The sequence below is a fragment of the Bombina bombina genome, chromosome 1 (genome assembly GCF_027579735.1).
Source record: "Bombina bombina isolate aBomBom1 chromosome 1, aBomBom1.pri, whole genome shotgun sequence".
NCBI classification, from domain to species: Eukaryota; Metazoa; Chordata; class Amphibia; order Anura; family Bombinatoridae; genus Bombina; species Bombina bombina.
In genome coordinates, this window is record NC_069499.1 from 1,570,030,198 (window position 1) to 1,570,051,129 (window position 20,932).

The 20,932-nt window shown below is 43.3% G+C and overlaps 1 protein-coding gene across 3 annotated transcripts in view; it reads left to right on the plus strand.

Moving 5' to 3' along the window:
- Nucleotides 1–20,932, plus strand: part of NDEL1 (nudE neurodevelopment protein 1 like 1) — a 94,449-nt gene that overhangs the window by 31,175 nt on the left and 42,342 nt on the right. For all 3 annotated transcript variants that reach the window (XM_053709878.1, XM_053709869.1, XM_053709860.1), the window contains 2 exons: nt 1,755–1,908; nt 17,097–17,245. In XM_053709878.1, the coding sequence (XP_053565853.1) occupies nt 1,755–1,908; nt 17,097–17,245 (303 nt within the window). The remainder of the gene's footprint in view (nt 1–1,754; nt 1,909–17,096; nt 17,246–20,932) is intronic.

The following is a 20,932-nucleotide window of genomic DNA, read 5'->3' on the forward strand; positions in this document are numbered from 1 at the left end:
TTCAACAAAGGATTCCAAGAGAATGAAGCAAATGTGGTATTAGAAGTAAATCTGAAAATTGTACATTCTGTCTGCTCTATCACAATTCACAGTTTTGAGAACTACTCTGAGAGCGCAGGACATTGTGAATGGATTAAACATTACAGCCATGAATATACAGCATCTGGCTATAGCCTTAAAAACAAATCTACATTTCCGGATGATTAACCTTTAGCTTATAATGCATCTTAAATAGAAACTCACTTTATATAGAGAAATCCTATTTAATTCAGAACAATCAGATTTATTTATTTGTAATAATAGTTGATATTTATCCACCCTGATTGTCACTGTATAGGTTTATTTTCGTGATGTTAGCGAACGTACCCACTGCATTATCTCACTTCAGAAACTGCCCTTAAAGGGACATAAATGTAAATATGTTGTGATTGCAAGACTTTCTTTTGTCTTGCAGTAGATTACCTTGTTAGCCGAATGTAATCATGTTCTGAACAAATTAACACTTTGCTGCATTTGTGTTTTGGTGGCTAAACTTCCCCACCCTGGGCTTTATTTGGAGCAGCTAATCAGGTTGTGTTACTGAAGTAGACCCAGGTAGCCACTGTGATTTACATTGTCTGCTCTGTGGGGCCAATTAAAGACATATATGTAGCAGGGCTAGGTTTCCTAAGACTGTAGTGTGCACTTCCAATGCACAGAATTGGAAAACTCACAAGAAAAAGGGGTAGAATTATTTTTTACTATGCACATTGTTTGTCTCTTTTAATCCTGATGTGTTACATATAGCAGTGCAAGCTGGCATTTGTTTTTTTTTATAAATGTTTTTGTTTTGAGACCATTGGTATTTTGAATGGCCACATACCCCCCCCCCCCCCCCACACACACACACACACTGATCCACACAAGGGCTGTACTTTGTTGTTGATATTGGACATATACATAATGTGTGTGTGGGTATAAGTTACCTATCTGTCTGTTCTCTAGCAGGGGCTTATTAAAACTTGCATATCTTTTAAGCTGCATTTATGACGTATGCTTTTCCTGATCATCTCTGTATACTTCTGCAGCGTATCTCGTGGCTTTGTAAGGCATATCACAAACAAATATACAGCACACTTACACATAAAGAGCATATAGACACAGGATTGGGGCTAATGTGTCAGAAAATAAAAGGGTTATTGCAGCACCTGTGTATTGTACAGTTATGGAGTATACTTCTGCCTGCATACAATGTACACACTGTTATAACATTTATAGCATTTCCCCCACACCTCAGGCAACAGTGCACACAGCTCTTCTCTTACAATTCTTTATTTGCTGTTGGGGCTGATTTGCTCTCTGCCTATAATGGAGTGGCACTCTGTGTTCTTGTTTCCCTCTGGTATTAGTGCGTCTGCCTTTTATAAATGAATACATTAGGGAGAAATATTCGTCACTTTGTGTTTTTTATGCCTCAGATGTAGCTGTAATCTAACAGGAAAAGAAACTTTGTGCTGGGATTTGTCTGACAATTAACTTAAATTATTAAAAAAACAAAAACATGGTAGAAACAGGTGTAGGTCTGTGATGGTTTGTGTTTTTTCCCTTTGTAGTGACTTATTACATTTCTTTATATTACAGGGAGTGCTTAACCCTTTGCGAGATAAGGCAGTAATATATTATTTAGCATTATGTAGCAGCCTGCTCTGTTAGCTGTGGTTTAAATGCCACCTAACCTGTGGATAAACTTACAGCTCTGTGTTTTTTCCCTTTAGTTACAAAGAAGCCCGCGACGAGCTGTTGGAATTTCAGGAGGGAAGTCGGGAGCTGGAGGCCGAGCTGGAGGCACAACTTGTCCAGGCAGAGCAGAGGAACAGGGACTTGTTAGCAGACAACCAAAGGCTTAAATATGAAGTAGAGTCGCTTAAGGTGACCACGTGTGGGCTTGTGGGATAGCGAGAGTTCTACGTTCTAATGCACCATGTGCTTACAGCAGTACAGCATTTTACTTTAGCACAAGATATACATTCTGCCCAGTTGGTGTGGGATAGTGAGAGTTCTAATGCACCATGTGCTCACAGCAGTACAGCATTTTACTTTAGCACAAGAGATACATTCTGCCCAGTTGGTGTGGGATAGCGAGAGTTCTACGTTCTAATGCACCATGTGCTCACACAGTACAGCATTTTACTTTAGCACAAGATATACATTCTGCCCAGTTGGTGTGGGATAGCGAGAGTTCTACGTTCTAATGCACCATGTGCTTACAGCAGTGCAGCATTTTACTTTAGCACAAGAGATACATTCTGCCCAGTTGGTGTGGGATAGCGAGAGTTCTAATGCACCATGTGCTCACAGCAGTACAGCATTTTACTTTAGCACAAGATATACATTCTGCCCAGTTGGTGTGGGATAGCGAGAGTTCTACGTTCTAATGCACCATGTGCTCACAGCAGTACAGCATTTTACTTTAGCACAAGAGATACATTCTGCCCAGTTGGTGTGGGATAGCGAGAGTTCTACGTTCTAATGCACCATGTGCTCACAGCAGTACAGCATTTTACTTTAGCACAAGATATACATTCTGCCCAGTTGGTGTGGGATAGTGAGAGTTCTAATGCACCATGTGCTTACAGCAGTACAGCATTTTACTTTAGCACAAGATATACATTCTGCCCAGTTGGTGTGGGATAGCGAGAGTTCTCTGTTCTAATGCACCATGTGCTCACAGCAGTACAGCATTTTACTTTAGCACAAGATATACATTCTGCCCAGTTGGTGTGGGATAGCGAGAGTTCTAATGCACCATGTGCTCACAGCAGTACAGCATTTTACTTTAGCACAAGAGATACATTCTGCCCAGTTGGTGTGGGATAGCGAGAGTTCTCTGTTCTAATGCACCATGTGCTCACAGCAGTACAGCATTTTACTTTAGCACAAGAGATACATTCTGCCCAGTTGGTGTGGGATAGCGAGAGTTTTACGTTCTAATGCACCATGTGCTCACAGCAGTACAGCATTTTACTTTAGCACAAGAGATACATTCTGCCCAGTTGGTGTGGGATAGTGAGAGTTCTAATGCACCATGTGCTCACAGCAGTACAGCATTTTACTTTAGCACAAGAGATACATTCTGCCCAGTTGGTGTGGGATAGCGAGAGTTCTAATGCACCATGTGCTTACAGCAGTACAGCATTTTACTTTAGCACAAGATATACATTCTGCCCAGTTGGTGTGGGATAGTGAGAGTTCTACGTTCTAATGCACCATGTGCTCACAGCAGTACAGCATTTTACTTTAGCACAAGATATACATTCTGCCCAGTTGGTGTGGGATAGTGAGAGTTCTACGTTCTAATGCACCATGTGCTCACAGCAGTACAGCATTTTACTTTAGCACAAGATATACATTCTGCCCAGTTGGTGTGGGATAGCGAGAGTTCTACGTTCTAATGCACCATGTGCTCACAGCAGTACAGCATTTTACTTTAGCACAAGATATACATTCTGCCCAGTTGGTGTGGGATAGCGAGAGTTCTACGTTCTAATGCACCATGTGCTCACAGCAGTACAGCATTTTACTTTAGCACAAGAGATACATTCTGCCCAGTTGGTGTGGGATAGCGAGAGTTCTATGTTCTAATGCACCATGTGCTCACAGCAGTACAGCATTTTACTTTAGCACAAGATATACATTCTGCCCAGTTGGTGTGGGATAGCGAGAGTTCTACGTTCTAATGCACCATGTGCTCACACAGTACAGCATTTTACTTTAGCACAAGAGATACATTCTGCCCAGTAGGTGTGGGATAGCGAGAGTTCTACGTTCTAATGCACCATGTGCTCACAGCAGTACAGCATTTTACTTTAGCACAAGAGATACATTCTGCCCAGTTGGTGTGGGATAGCGAGAGTTCTACGTTCTAATGCACCATGTGCTCACAGCAGTACAGCATTTTACTTTAGCACAAGAGATACATTCTGCCCAGTTGGTGTGGGATAGTGAGAGTTCTACGTTCTAATGCACCATGTGCTCACAGCAGTACAGCATTTTACTTTAGCACAAGAGATACATTCTGCCCAGTAGGTGTGGGATAGCGAGAGTTCTAATGCACCATGTGCTCACAGCAGTACAGCATTTTACTTTAGCACAAGAGATACATTCTGCCCAGTTGGTGTGGGATAGCGAGAGTTCTACGTTCTAATGCACCATGTGCTCACAGCAGTACAGCATTTTACTTTAGCACAAGAGATACATTCTGCCCAGTTGGTGTGGGATAGCGAGAGTTCTCTGTTCTAATGCACCATGTGCTCACAGCAGTACAGCATTTTACTTTAGCACAAGAGATACATTCTGCCCAGTTGGTGTGGGATAGCGAGAGTTCTCTGTTCTAATGCACCATGTGCTCACAGCAGTACAGCATTTTACTTTAGCACAAGAGATACATTCTGCCCAGTTGGTGTGGGATAGCGAGAGTTCTAATGTTCTAATGCACCATGTGCTCACAGCAGTACAGCATTTTACTTTAGCACAAGAGATACATTCTGCCCAGTTGGTGTGGGATAGCGAGAGTTCTACGTTCTAATGCACCATGTGCTCACAGCAGTACAGCATTTTACTTTAGCACAAGAGATACATTCTGCCCAGTTGGTGTGGGATAGCGAGAGTTCTACGTTCTAATGCACCATGTGCTCACAGCAGTACAGCATTTTACTTTAGCACAAGAGATACATTCTGCCCAGTTGGTGTGGGATAGCGAGAGTTCTCTGTTCTAATGCACCATGTGCTCACAGCAGTACAGCATTTTACTTTAGCACAAGAGATACATTCTGCCCAGTTGGTGTGGGATAGCGAGAGTTCTAATGTTCTAATGCACCATGTGCTCACAGCAGTACAGCATTTTACTTTAGCACAAGAGATACATTCTGCCCAGTTGGTGTGGGATAGCGAGAGTTCTACGTTCTAATGCACCATGTGCTCACAGCAGTACAGCATTTTACTTTAGCACAAGCTATACATTCTGCCCAGTTGGTGTGGGATAGCGAGAGTTCTACGTTCTAATGCACCATGTGCTCACAGCAGTACAGCATTTTACTTTAGCACAAGAGATACATTCTGCCTAGTTGGTGTGGGATAGCGAGAGTTCTCTGTTCTAATGCACCATGTGCTCACAGCAGTACAGCATTTTACTTTAGCACAAGAGATACATTCTGCCCAGTTGGTGTGGGATAGCGAGAGTTCTACGTTCTAATGCACCATGTGCTCACAGCAGTACAGCATTTTACTTTAGCACAAGAGATACATTCTGCCCAGTTGGTGTGGGATAGTGAGAGTTCTACGTTCTAATGCACCATGTGCTCACAGCAGTACAGCATTTTACTTTAGCACAAGAGATACATTCTGCCCAGTTGGTGTGGGATAGCGAGAGTTCTACGTTCTAATGCACCATGTGCTCACAGCAGTACAGCATTTTACTTTAGCACAAGAGATACATTCTGCCCAGTTGGTGTGGGATAGCGAGAGTTCTACGTTCTAATGCACCATGTGCTCACAGCAGTACAGCGTTTTACTTTAGCACAAGAGATACATTCTGCCCAGTTGGTGTGGGATAGCGAGAGTTCTCTGTTCTAATGCACCATGTGCTCACAGCAGTACAGCATTTTACTTTAGCACAAGAGATACATTCTGCCCAGTTGGTGTGGGATAGCGAGAGTTCTACGTTCTAATGCACCATGTGCTCACAGCAGTACAGCATTTTACTTTAGCACAAGATATACATTCTGCCCAGTTGGTGTGGGATAGCGAGAGTTCTCTGTTTTAATGCACCATGTGCTCACAGCAGTACAGCATTTTACTTTAGCACAAGAGATACATTCTGCCCAGTTGGTGTGGGATAGCGAGAGTTCTCTGTTCTAATGCACCATGTGCTTACAGCAGTACAGCATTTTACTTTAGCACAAGATTTACATTCTGCCCAGTTGGTGTGGGATAGTGAGAGTTCTACGTTCTAATGCACCATGTGCTCACAGCAGTACAGCATTTTACTTTAGCACAAGAGATACATTCTGCCCAGTTGGTGTGGGATAGCGAGAGTTCTACGTTCTAATGCACCATGTGCTCACAGCAGTACAGCATTTTACTTTAGCACAAGAGATACATTCTGCCCAGTTGGTGTGGGATAGCGAGAGTTCTAATGCACCATGTGCTCACAGCAGTGCAGCATTTTACTTTAGCACAAGAGATACATTCTGCCCAGTTGGTGTGGGATAGCGAGAGTTCTACGTTCTAATGCACCATGTGCTCACAGCAGTACAGCATTTTACTTTAGCACAAGAGATACATTCTGCCCAGTTGGTGTGGGATAGCGAGAGTTCTATGTTCTAATGCACCATGTGCTCACAGCAGTACAGCATTTTACTTTAGCACAAGATATACATTCTGCCCAGTTGGTGTGGGATAGCGAGAGTTCTACGTTCTAATGCACCATGTGCTCACAGCAGTACAGCATTTTACTTTAGCACAAGAGATACATTCTGCCCAGTTGGTGTGGGATAGCGAGAGTTCTCTGTTCTAATGCACCATGTGCTCACAGCAGTACAGCATTTTACTTTAGCACAAGAGATACATTCTGCCCAGTTGGTGTGGGATAGCGAGAGTTCTCTGTTCTAATGCACCATGTGCTCACAGCAGTACAGCATTTTACTTTAGCACAAGATATACATTCTGCCCAGTTGGTGTGGGATAGCGAGAGTTCTACGTTCTAATGCACCATGTGCTCACAGCAGTACAGCATTTTACTTTAGCACAAGAGATACATTCTGCCCAGTTGGTGTGGGATAGCGAGAGTTCTACGTTCTAATGCACCATGTGCTCACAGCAGTACAGCATTTTACTTTAGCACAAGATATACATTCTGCCCAGTTGGTGTGGGATAGCGAGAGTTCTACGTTCTAATGCACCATGTGCTCACAGCAGTACAGCATTTTACTTTAGCACAAGAGATACATTCTGCCCAGTTGGTGTGGGATAGCGAGAGTTCTACGTTCTAATGCACCATGTGCTCACAGCAGTACAGCATTTTACTTTAGCACAAGATATACATTCTGCCCAGTTGGTGTGGGATAGCGAGAGTTCTACGTTCTAATGCACCATGTGCTCACAGCAGTACAGCATTTTACTTTAGCACAAGAGATACATTCTGCCCAGTTGGTGTGGGATAGCGAGAGTTCTACGTTCTAATGCACCATGTGCTCACAGCAGTACAGCATTTTACTTTAGCACAAGAGATACATTCTGCCCAGTTGGTGTGGGATAGCGAGAGTTCTACGTTCTAATGCACCATGTGCTCACAGCAGTACAGCATTTTACTTTAGCACAAGAGATACATTCTGCCCAGTAGGTGTGGGATAGCGAGAGTTCTACGTTCTAATGCACCATGTGCTCACAGCAGTACAGCATTTTACTTTAGCACAAGAGATACATTCTGCCCAGTTGGTGTGGGATAGCGAGAGTTCTACGTTCTAATGCACCATGTGCTCACAGCAGTACAGCATTTTACTTTAGCACAAGAGATACATTCTGCCCAGTTGGTGTGGGATAGCGAGAGTTCTACTGTTCTAATGCACCATGTGCTCACAGCAGTACAGCATTTTACTTTAGCACAAGAGATACATTCTGCCCAGTTGGTGTGGGATAGCGAGAGTTCTACGTTCTAATGCACCATGTGCTCACAGCAGTACAGCATTTTACTTTAGCACAAGAGATACATTCTGCCCAGTTGGTGTGGGATAGCGAGAGTTCTATGTTCTAATGCACCATGTGCTCACAGCAGTACAGCATTTTACTTTAGCACAAGAGATACATTCTGCCCAGTTGGTGTGGGATAGCGAGAGTTCTAATGTTCTAATGCACCATGTGCTCACAGCAGTACAGCATTTTACTTTAGCACAAGATATACATTCTGCCCAGTTGGTGTGGGATAGCGAGAGTTCTACGTTCTAATGCACCATGTGCTCACAGCAGTACAGCATTTTACTTTAGCACAAGATATACATTCTGCCCAGTTGGTGTGGGATAGCGAGAGTTCTAATGCACCATGTGCTCACAGCAGTACAGCATTTTACTTTAGCACAAGAGATACATTCTGCCCAGTTGGTGTGGGATAGCGAGAGTTCTACGTTCTAATGCACCATGTGCTCACAGCAGTACAGCATTTTACTTTAGCACAAGATATACATTCTGCCCAGTTGGTGTGGGATAGCGAGAGTTCTACGTTCTAATGCACCATGTGCTCACAGCAGTACAGCATTTTACTTTAGCACAAGAGATACATTCTGCCCAGTTGGTGTGGGATAGCGAGAGTTCTACGTTCTAATGCACCATGTGCTCACAGCAGTACAGCATTTTACTTTAGCACAAGAGATACATTCTGCCCAGTTGGTGTGGGATAGCGAGAGTTCTCTGTTCTAATGCACCATGTGCTTACAGCAGTACAGCATTTTACTTTAGCACAAGAGATACATTCTGCCCAGTTGGTGTGGGATAGCGAGAGTTCTACGTTCTAATGCACCATGTGCTCACAGCAGTACAGCATTTTACTTTAGCACAAGAGATACATTCTGCCCAGTTGGTGTGGGATAGCGAGAGTTCTACGTTCTAATGCACCATGTGCTCACAGCAGTACAGCATTTTACTTTAGCACAAGAGATACATTCTGCCCAGTTGGTGTGGGATAGCGAGAGTTCTACGTTCTAATGCACCATGTGCTCACAGCAGTACAGCATTTTACTTTAGCACAAGATATACATTCTGCCCAGTTGGTGTGGGATAGCGAGAGTTCTACGTTCTAATGCACCATGTGCTCACAGCAGTACAGCATTTTACTTTAGCACAAGAGATACATTCTGCCCAGTTGGTGTGGGATAGCGAGAGTTCTACGTTCTAATGCACCATGTGCTCACAGCAGTACAGCATTTTACTTTAGCACAAGAGATACATTCTGCCCAGTTGGTGTGGGATAGCGAGAGTTCTCTGTTCTAATGCACCATGTGCTTACAGCAGTACAGCATTTTACTTTAGCACAAGAGATACATTCTGCCCAGTTGGTGTGGGATAGCGAGAGTTCTACGTTCTAATGCACCATGTGCTCACAGCAGTACAGCATTTTACTTTAGCACAAGAGATACATTCTGCCCAGTTGGTGTGGGATAGCGAGAGTTCTACGTTCTAATGCACCATGTGCTCACAGCAGTACAGCATTTTACTTTAGCACAAGATATACATTCTGCCCAGTTGGTGTGGGATAGCGAGAGTTCTACGTTCTAATGCACCATGTGCTCACAGCAGTACAGCATTTTACTTTAGCACAAGAGATACATTCTGCCCAGTTGGTGTGGGATAGCGAGAGTTCTAATGCACCATGTGCTCACAGCAGTACAGCATTTTACTTTAGCACAAGAGATACATTCTGCCCAGTTGGTGTGGGATAGCGAGAGTTCTACGTTCTAATGCACCATGTGCTCACAGCAGTACAGCATTTTACTTTAGCACAAGAGATACATTCTGCCCAGTTGGTGTGGGATAGCGAGAGTTCTCTGTTCTAATGCACCATGTGCTCACAGCAGTACAGCATTTTACTTTAGCACAAGAGATACATTCTGCCCAGTTGGTGTGGGATAGCGAGAGTTCTCTGTTGTAATGCACCATGTGCTCACACAGTACAGCATTTTACTTTAGCACAAGAGATACATTCTGCCCAGTTGGTGTGGGATAGCGAGAGTTCTCTGTTCTAATGCACCATGTGCTTACAGCAGTACAGCATTTTACTTTAGCACAAGAGATACATTCTGCCCAGTTGGTGTGGGATAGCGAGAGTTCTACGTTCTAATGCACCATGTGCTCACAGCAGTACAGCATTTTACTTTAGCACAAGAGATACATTCTGCCCAGTTGGTGTGGGAAAGCGAGAGTTCTCTGTTCTAATGCACCATGTGCTTACAGCAGTACAGCATTTTACTTTAGCACAAGAGATACATTCTGCCCAGTTGGTGTGGGATAGCGAGAGTTCTAATGCACCATGTGCTCACAGCAGTACAGCATTTTACTTTAGCACAAGAGATACATTCTGCCCAGTTGGTGTGGGATAGCGAGAGTTCTAATGCACCATGTGCTCACAGCAGTGCAGCATTTTACTTTAGCACAAGAGATACATTCTGCCCAGTTGGTGTGGGATAGCGAGAGTTCTACGTTCTAATGCACCATGTGCTCACAGCAGTACAGCATTTTACTTTAGCACAAGAGATACATTCTGCCCAGTTGGTGTGGGATAGCGAGAGTTCTCTGTTCTAATGCACCATGTGCTCACAGCAGTACAGCATTTTACTTTAGCACAAGAGATACATTCTGCCCAGTTGGTGTGTTATAGCGAGAGTTCTACGTTCTAATGCACCATGTGCTCACAGCAGTACAGCATTTTACTTTAGCACAAGAGATACATTCTGCCCAGTTGGTGTGGGATAGCGAGAGTTCTAATGCACCATGTGCTCACAGCAGTACAGCATTTTACTTTAGCACAAGAGATACATTCTGCCCAGTTGGTGTGGGATAGCGAGAGTTCTACGTTCTAATGCACCATGTGCTCACAGCAGTACAGCATTTTACTTTAGCACAAGATATACATTCTGCCCAGTTGGTGTGGGATAGCGAGAGTTCTACGTTCTAATGCACCATGTGCTCACAGCAGTGCAGCATTTTACTTTAGCACAAGAGATACATTCTGCCCAGTTGGTGTGGGATAGCGAGAGTTCTACGTTCTAATGCACCATGTGCTCACAGCAGTACAGCATTTTACTTTAGCACAAGAGATACATTCTGCCCAGTTGGTGTGGGATAGCGAGAGTTCTCTGTTCTAATGCACCATGTGCTCACAGCAGTACAGCATTTTACTTTAGCACAAGAGATACATTCTGCCCAGTTGGTGTGTTATAGCGAGAGTTCTACGTTCTAATGCACCATGTGCTCACAGCAGTACAGCATTTTACTTTAGCACAAGAGATACATTCTGCCCAGTTGGTGTGGGATAGCGAGAGTTCTCTGTTCTAATGCACCATGTGCTTACAGCAGTACAGCATTTTACTTTAGCACAAGAGATACATTCTGCCCAGTTGGTGTGGGATAGCGAGAGTTCTCTGTTCTAATGCACCATGTGCTTACAGCAGTACAGCATTTTACTTTAGCACAAGAGATACATTCTGCCCAGTTGGTGTGGGTTAGCGAGAGTTCTATGTTCTAATGCACCATGTGCTCACAGCAGTGCAGCATTTTACTTTAGCACAAGAGATACATTCTGCCCAGTTGGTGTGGGATAGCGAGAGTTCTACGTTCTAATGCACCATGTGCTCACATCAGTACAGCATTTTACTTTAGCACAAGATATACATTCTGCCCAGTTGGTGTGGGATAGCGAGAGTTCTCTGTTCTAATGCACCATGTGCTCACATCAGTACAGCATTTTACTTTAGCACAAGATATACATTCTGCCCAGTTGGTGTGGGATAGTGAGAGTTCTACGTTCTAATGCACCATGTGCTCACATCAGTACAGCATTTTACTTTAGCACAAGATATACATTCTGCCCAGTTGGTGTGGGATAGCGAGAGTTCTCTGTTCTAATGCACCATGTGCTCACATCAGTACAGCATTTTACTTTAGCACAAGATATACATTCTGCCCAGTTGGTGTGGGATAGCGAGAGTTCTCTGTTCTAATGCACCATGTGCTCACAGCAGTACAGCATTTTACTTTAGCACAAGAGATACATTCTGCCCAGTTGGTGTGGGATAGCGAGAGTTCTCTGTTCTAATGCACCATGTGCTCACAGCAGTACAGCATTTTACTTTAGCACAAGAGATACATTCTGCCCAGTTGGTGTGGGATAGCGAGAGTTCTACGTTCTAATGCACCATGTGCTCACAGCAGTACAGCATTTTACTTTAGCACAAGAGATTCATTCTGCCCAGTTGGTGTGGGATAGCGAGAGTTCTACGTTCTAATGCACCATGTGCTCACAGCAGTACAGCATTTTACTTTAGCACAAGAGATACATTCTGCCCAGTTGGTGTGGGATAGTGAGAGTTCTCTGTTCTAATGCACCATGTGCTCACACAGTACAGCATTTTACTTTAGCACAAGAGATACATTCTGCCCAGTTGGTGTGGGATAGCGAGAGTTCTACGTTCTAATGCACCATGTGCTTACAGCAGTACAGCATTTTACTTTAGCACAAGAGATACATTCTGCCCAGTTGGTGTGGGATAGCGAGAGTTTTACGTTCTAATGCACCATGTGCTCACAGCAGTACAGCATTTTACTTTAGCACAAGAGATACATTCTGCCCAGTTGGTGTGGGATAGCGAGAGTTTTACGTTCTAATGCACCATGTGCTCACAGCAGTACAGCATTTTACTTTAGCACAAGAGATACATTCTGCCCAGTTGGTGTGGGATAGCGAGAGTTTTACGTTCTAATGCACCATGTGCTCACAGCAGTACAGCATTTTACTTTAGCACAAGATATACATTCTGCCCAGTTGGTGTGGGATAGCGAGAGTTCTCTGTTCTAATGCACCATGTGCTTACAGCAGTACAGCATTTTACTTTAGCACAAGAGATACATTCTGCCCAGTTGGTGTGGGATAGCGAGAGTTCTCTGTTCTAATGCACCATGTGCTCACAGCAGTACAGCATTTTACTTTAGCACAAGATATACATTCTGCCCAGTTGGTGTGGGATAGCGAGAGTTCTAATGCACCATGTGCTCACAGCAGTACAGCATTTTACTTTAGCACAAGAGATACATTCTGCCCAGTTGGTGTGGGATAGTGAGAGTTCTACGTTCTAATGCACCATGTGCTCACAGCAGTACAGCATTTTACTTTAGCACAAGAGATACATTCTGCCCAGTTGGTGTGGGATAGCGAGAGTTCTACGTTCTAATGCACCATGTGCTCACAGCAGTACAGCATTTTACTTTAGCACAAGAGATACATTCTGCCCAGTTGGTGTGGGATAGCGAGAGTTCTCTGTTCTAATGCACCATGTGCTCACACAGTACAGCATTTTACTTTAGCACAAGAGATACATTCTGCCCAGTTGGTGTGGGATAGCGAGAGTTCTCTGTTGTAATGCACCATGTGCTCACACAGTACAGCATTTTACTTTAGCACAAGAGATACATTCTGCCCAGTTGGTGTGGGATAGCGAGAGTTCTCTGTTCTAATGCACCATGTGCTTACAGCAGTACAGCATTTTACTTTAGCACAAGAGATACATTCTGCCCAGTTGGTGTGGGATAGCGAGAGTTCTACGTTCTAATGCACCATGTGCTCACAGCAGTACAGCATTTTACTTTAGCACAAGAGATACATTCTGCCCAGTTGGTGTGGGAAAGCGAGAGTTCTCTGTTCTAATGCACCATGTGCTCACAGCAGTACAGCATTTTACTTTAGCACAAGAGATACATTCTGCCCAGTTGGTGTGGGATAGCGAGAGTTCTAATGCACCATGTGCTCACAGCAGTGCAGCATTTTACTTTAGCACAAGAGATACATTCTGCCCAGTTGGTGTGGGATAGCGAGAGTTCTACGTTCTAATGCACCATGTGCTCACAGCAGTACAGCATTTTACTTTAGCACAAGAGATACATTCTGCCCAGTTGGTGTGGGATAGCGAGAGTTCTCTGTTCTAATGCACCATGTGCTCACAGCAGTACAGCATTTTACTTTAGCACAAGAGATACATTCTGCCCAGTTGGTGTGTTATAGCGAGAGTTCTACGTTCTAATGCACCATGTGCTCACAGCAGTACAGCATTTTACTTTAGCACAAGAGATACATTCTGCCCAGTTGGTGTGGGATAGCGAGAGTTCTCTGTTCTAATGCACCATGTGCTTACAGCAGTACAGCATTTTACTTTAGCACAAGAGATACATTCTGCCCAGTTGGTGTGGGATAGCGAGAGTTCTCTGTTCTAATGCACCATGTGCTTACAGCAGTACAGCATTTTACTTTAGCACAAGAGATACATTCTGCCCAGTTGGTGTGGGATAGCGAGAGTTCTCTGTTCTAATGCACCATGTGCTTACAGCAGTACAGCATTTTACTTTAGCACAAGAGATACATTCTGCCCAGTAGGTGTGGGTTAGCGAGAGTTCTATGTTCTAATGCACCATGTGCTCACAGCAGTGCAGCATTTTACTTTAGCACAAGAGATACATTCTGCCCAGTTGGTGTGGGATAGCGAGAGTTCTCTGTTCTAATGCACCATGTGCTCACATCAGTACAGCATTTTACTTTAGCACAAGATATACATTCTGCCCAGTTGGTGTGGGATAGTGAGAGTTCTAATGCACCATGTGCTCACAGCAGTACAGCATTTTACTTTAGCACAAGAGATACATTCTGCCCAGTTGGTGTGGGATAGCGAGAGTTCTCTGTTCTAATGCACCATGTGCTTACAGCAGTACAGCATTTTACTTTAGCACAAGAGATACATTCTGCCCAGTTGGTGTGGGATAGCGAGAGTTCTCTGTTCTAATGCACCATGTGCTCACAGCAGTACAGCATTTTACTTTAGCACAAGAGATACATTCTGCCCAGTTGGTGTGGGATAGCGAGAGTTCTACGTTCTAATGCACCATGTGCTCACAGCAGTACAGCATTTTACTTTAGCACAAGAGATTCATTCTGCCCAGTTGGTGTGGGATAGCGAGAGTTCTACGTTCTAATACACCATGTGCTCACAGCAGTACAGCATTTTACTTTAGCACAAGAGATACATTCTGCCCAGTTGGTGTGGGATAGTGAGAGTTCTCTGTTCTAATGCACCATGTGCTCACACAGTACAGCATTTTACTTTAGCACAAGAGATACATTCTGCCCAGTTGGTGTGGGATAGCGAGAGTTCTACGTTCTAATGCACCATGTGCTTACAGCAGTACAGCATTTTACTTTAGCACAAGAGATACATTCTGCCCAGTTGGTGTGGGATAGCGAGAGTTTTACGTTCTAATGCACCATGTGCTCACAGCAGTACAGCATTTTACTTTAGCACAAGAGATACATTCTGCCCAGTTGGTGTGGGATAGCGAGAGTTTTACGTTCTAATGCACCATGTGCTCACAGCAGTACAGCATTTTACTTTAGCACAAGAGATACATTCTGCCCAGTTGGTGTGGGATAGCGAGAGTTTTACGTTCTAATGCACCATGTGCTCACAGCAGTACAGCATTTTACTTTAGCACAAGATATACATTCTGCCCAGTTGGTGTGGGATAGCGAGAGTTCTCTGTTCTAATGCACCATGTGCTTACAGCAGTACAGCATTTTACTTTAGCACAAGAGATACATTCTGCCCAGTTGGTGTGGGATAGCGAGAGTTCTCTGTTCTAATGCACCATGTGCTCACAGCAGTACAGCATTTTACTTTAGCACAAGATATACATTCTGCCCAGTTGGTGTGGGATAGCGAGAGTTCTAATGCACCATGTGCTCACAGCAGTGCAGCATTTTACTTTAGCACAAGATATACATTCTGCCCAGTTGGTGTGGGATAGCGAGAGTTCTACGTTCTAATGCACCATGTGCTCACAGCAGTACAGCATTTTACTTTAGCACAAGAGATACATTCTGCCCAGTTGGTGTGGGATAGCGAGAGTTCTCTGTTCTAATGCACCATGTGCTCACAGCAGTACAGCATTTTACTTTAGCACAAGATATACATTCTGCCCAGTTGGTGTGGGATAGCGAGAGTTCTACGTTCTAATGCACCATGTGCTCACAGCAGTACAGCATTTTACTTTAGCACAAGAGATACATTCTGCCCAGTTGGTGTGGGATAGCGAGAGTTCTCTGTTCTAATGCACCATGTGCTCACAGCAGTACAGCATTTTACTTTAGCACAAGAGATACATTCTGCCCAGTTGGTGTGGGATAGCGAGAGTTCTACGTTCTAATGCACCATGTGCTCACACAGTACAGCATTTTACTTTAGCACAAGAGATACATTCTGCCCAGTTGGTGTGGGATAGCGAGAGTTCTCTGTTCTAATGCACCATGTGCTTACAGCAGTACAGCATTTTACTTTAGCACAAGAGATACATTCTGCCCAGTTGGTGTGGGATAGCGAGAGTTCTCTGTTCTAATGCACCATGTGCTCACAGCAGTACAGCATTTTACTTTAGCACAAGAGATACATTCTGCCCAGTTGGTGTGGGATAGCGAGAGTTCTACGTTCTAATGCACCATGTGCTCACACAGTACAGCATTTTACATTAGCACAAGAGATACATTCTGCCCAGTTGGTGTGGGATAGCGAGAGTTTTACGTTCTAATGCACCATGTGCTTACAGCAGTACAGCATTTTACTTTAGCACAAGAGATACATTCTGCCCAGTTGGATAGTTAAAATAATTTTCTGCAGTTAAAGGTTCAGGCTGATTTGTGACTCATGCAGTGTAAGTTGTTTCAGTCATTATTAATGATACGCTAAATCAGCCTGTGTTGTTATTTTGTTATGATTCAGACAAAGCGTACAATTTATAAAAATTTCCAATGGCCCTCTAGTATAAAATTTTAAAATGTGCTTCTTTCTCATGGTGCTCATTGTAAGAGGATACTTAGGTAGCTGCCATCTAGCGCTGTTGTAAATGTATTAAGTATAGCGCTTCAGACACGTGCACGCCCCTGAGCCTACATAACTGATTTTTAACAAACAACAATTTAAGATTCTATGTGTATACATCATCCTTGGCCAAATATCTCTAGATAAAATATACTTTTATTTTCCTTTTAAATATTCTTTGTAAACACACAGGACCAGTATACCCACAGAAATGAAAACCCAGGACAACGAGAAACACAGATATGTTTTATAATTATATGGTAGAATAATATTCCTCTATATGAAGATGCATGTGTGACCCCATTAGGTATTTAATAGCAAAATGGTCTTTAGATTTCTTGTATAATCCCTGATTAATACATGAGCAATGCATTTGTATAGCTGAGAATCAAGACGTATCTGAATGTGCCTGACCTGAATTGTTCTCTTATTCTCTCACAGGAGAAACTTGAACATCAATATTCACAAAGTTATAAGCAGGTTTCACTGCTAGAAGATGAGCTTGGCCGAACTCGGGGGATTAAGGATCAGCTGAATAAATATGTGCGGGAACTGGAGCAAGCAAACGATGACTTGGAACGTGCCAAACGGTGAGTCCTGACCGCCTGTGCAGTAATTTCTCTGACTAACTACGCTACCCCCCTCTCCGAAAATAGCAAACACCATACATAAACCTGTCTATGATCATATTTCAAATAATTAACAGTATTTGTTTAAGAAGCACAACTCAATTGTATAGATATCTAGTTCTGAGTAATTTTTCTGTAACATTCAATTATATCTCAGTCTCTTGCTAAGACTACAGCCCTTGTGATAATTTACAATCACCTAAACACCCCTTGCAAGTCCTTAACCCTACAGTACTAAGAGATAGCAGGCACCAGGAGGAGGGGGGTCTTTAGATCACTGCATTCTTTAACAAACAGAGATGTTACACAAAGAACATTTCAGATTAACCCTGGCAATGGTGAGACACCATACTACCTCTGCTGAGTAGCTATTCCAGGTATTAACTACAGTACTCCTCATGAGTGTATCATGACAAATGGTAACAAAATATAATGCAAATGTCAATATTGTGAGCAAACATTGGAAACGTATACATCATGCTTAAAGTGACATGAAACGCAAACATTTTCTTTTGTGAAAAAGTTTCAAATTTATTTCTGTCAAATTTGCTTTGTTTCCATGAAATTCTTTGTTGATGAGATCGCTACATAGTTGTGTGGAGCACTACATGGCAGTAAATAGTGCTGCCCTCTAGTGCTCTTGCAAATAGATAACATTCTTGCTAAAGTGCTGCCATATAATGCTCCAGAAATGGGCTGGCTCCTAATCATACATCCCTCCTTTTCAACAAAAGATATTTTTGGAGTATGCTGGCCATTTAAACTGGATTCCCAGGCACATAACTAGTTTGTGTATGGCACAGGGAGCTGTAAAACAAGAGGTTATTCACCTCTTCTGGTTAGAGGACCCCATACCATCAGGGAGCTGTAACACAAGGTGCTCCTCACCTCTTCTGGTTTGAGGACCCCATACCATCAGGGAGCTGTAAAACAAGGTGCCCCTCACCTCTTCTGGTTAGAGGACCCCATACCATCAGGGAGCTGTAAAACAAGAGGTTATTCACCTCTTCTGGTTAGAGGACCCCATACCATCAGGGAGTTGTAACACAAGATGCTCCTCACCTCTTCTGGTTAGAGGACCCCATACCATCAGGGAGCTGTAACACAAGATGCTCCTCACCTCTTCTGGTTAGAGGACCCCATACCATCAGGGAGTTGTAACACAAGATGCTCCTCACCTCTTCTGGTTAGAGGACCCCATACCATCAGGGAGCTGTAACACAAGATGCTCCTCACCTCTTCTGGTTAGAGGACCCCATACCATCAGGGAGCTGTAACACAAGATGCTCCTCGCCTCTTCTGGTTAGAGGACCCTATACCATCAGGGAGCTGTAACACAAGATGCTCCTCACCTCTTCTGGTTAGAGGACCCCATACCATCAGGGAGCTGTAACACAAGATGCTCCTCACCTCTTCTGGTTAGAGGACCCCATACCATCAGGGAGCTGTAACACAAGATGCTCTTCACCTCTTCTGGTTAGAGGACCCCATACCATCAGGGAGCTGTAAAACAAGATGCTCCTCACCTCGTCTGGTTAGAGGACCCCATACCATCAGGGAGCTGTAACACAAGATGCTCCTCACCTCTTCTGGTTAGAGGACCCTATACCATCAGGGAGCTGTAAAACAAGATGCTCCTCACCTCTTCTGGTTAGAGGACCCTATACCATCAGGGAGCTGTAACACAAGATGCTCCTCACCTCTTCTGGTTAGAGGACCCTATACCATCAGGGAGCTGTAACACAAGATGCTCCTCACCTCTTCTGGTTAGAGGAACCCATACCATCAGGGAGCTGTAAAACAAGATGCTCCTCACCTCTTCTGGTTAGAGGACCCCATACCATCAGGGAGCTGTAACACAAGATGCTCCTCACCTCTTCTGGTTAGAGGACCCTATACCATCAGGGAGCTGTGACACAAGATGCTCCTCACCTCTTCTGGTTAGAGGACACCATACCATCAGGGAGCTGTAACACAAGATGCTCCTCACCTCTTCTGGTTAGAGGACCCCATACCATACGGGAACCGTAAAACAAGATGCTCCTCACCTCTTCTGGTTAGAGGACCCCATACCATACGGGAACCGTAAAACAAGATGCTCCTCACCTCTTCTGGTTAGAGGACCCCATACCATCAGGGAGCTGTAAAACAAGATGCTCCTCACCTCTTCTGGTTAGAGGACCCCATACCATCAGGGAGCTGTAACACAAGATGCTCCTCACCTCTTCTGGTTAGGTTAGAGGACCCCATACCATCAGGGATCTGTAACACAAGATGCTCCTCACCTCTTCTGGTTAGAGGACCCCGTACCATCAGGGAGCTGTAACACAAGATGCTCCTCACCTCTTCTGGTTAGAGGACCCCATACAATCAAGTGATGTCGTCTGAATACTTCACCCTCCATCCTGAGTTGGGGGAGAGGTGTTGACTCTGTAATAATTTATAATTTTTTTCTGTTAATCATTGATTTAGAAATTCTCAGCAGGCAGATGAAAGCAGTCTGTATACCTGAGCTGTTGCTCTGTGTCTCAGCCCTGTGTGTTGTATGTAAATAGTTCTCAGTAGCAGGGTGTGCCACAGACAACAATTATACATCCCTCACACCTCACTGTTTGCCTCTGTTAGTCTCTTGCACGGATGAACAAGCTTTAGTAATAATCTGTACGCATCACTAAACTACTCCAGATATGGGATCTGCATCCATCCTTATGCATTTATTTATTAACCCCTCACCTTCCAGCTGCAATACATTACTCTGAGCAAAGGGTAAAACTTGTATACAAACCCCACAATAAATAATTGTGAAATGATAAATTAAATAGACTAAACAAAGCGAATTATAATGTCTGATGTTTTTCTCCCCTCTGGTAATTCCACTGCATATCTGATTATAAAGTGTTGTCATCTTTCAGTGGCAATAAATAAGTTCTAATGATTAGCATACAATAAAATGACAGTAATCTGTGTCGTCTTAAAGGGCCAGTCTACAATAGAATTTTTATTGTTTAAAAAGATAGATAACACCTTTACTAACCATTCCCCAGCTTTGCACAACCAACATTGTTATATTAATATACTTTATAACATTCAAACCTCTACATTTCTGCCTGTTTCTAAGTCACTACAGACAGCCTCTTCTAACATGCTTTTTTATTTGCTTTTCACAACAGGAGACTGCTAGTTCATAAAGGCCATATAGATAACATTGTGCTCATGCCCGTGGAGTTCTTTATGAGTAATTAGCTAAAATGCAAGTCAATAGATAATAAATAGCCATGTGATAAGGGACAGTCTGCAGAGGCTTAGATACAAGGTAATCACAGAGGTAAAAAGTGTATTAATATAACTGTTGGTTATGCAAAACTGGGGAATGGGTAATAAAGGGAGTATTTATCTTTTCTTTTTTTTTTTTTTTTGAGTTTTGAAAAAGATTTATTGAAATAACTTCAAACATTTACAAGCAGAGAATAAAACACTCACAACATAAGTCTGAGTATTTATCTTTTTAAACAATAACATTTTTGAGTTGACTGTCCCTTTAAGTATTATAGCTGATACAATTCATCTAAATTTACTGTCTTGTTTGATGCTATGCATTCTGGTCACAAAACAGGTGATAAAGGGAGGAACCCTTCACCATAAAATAAT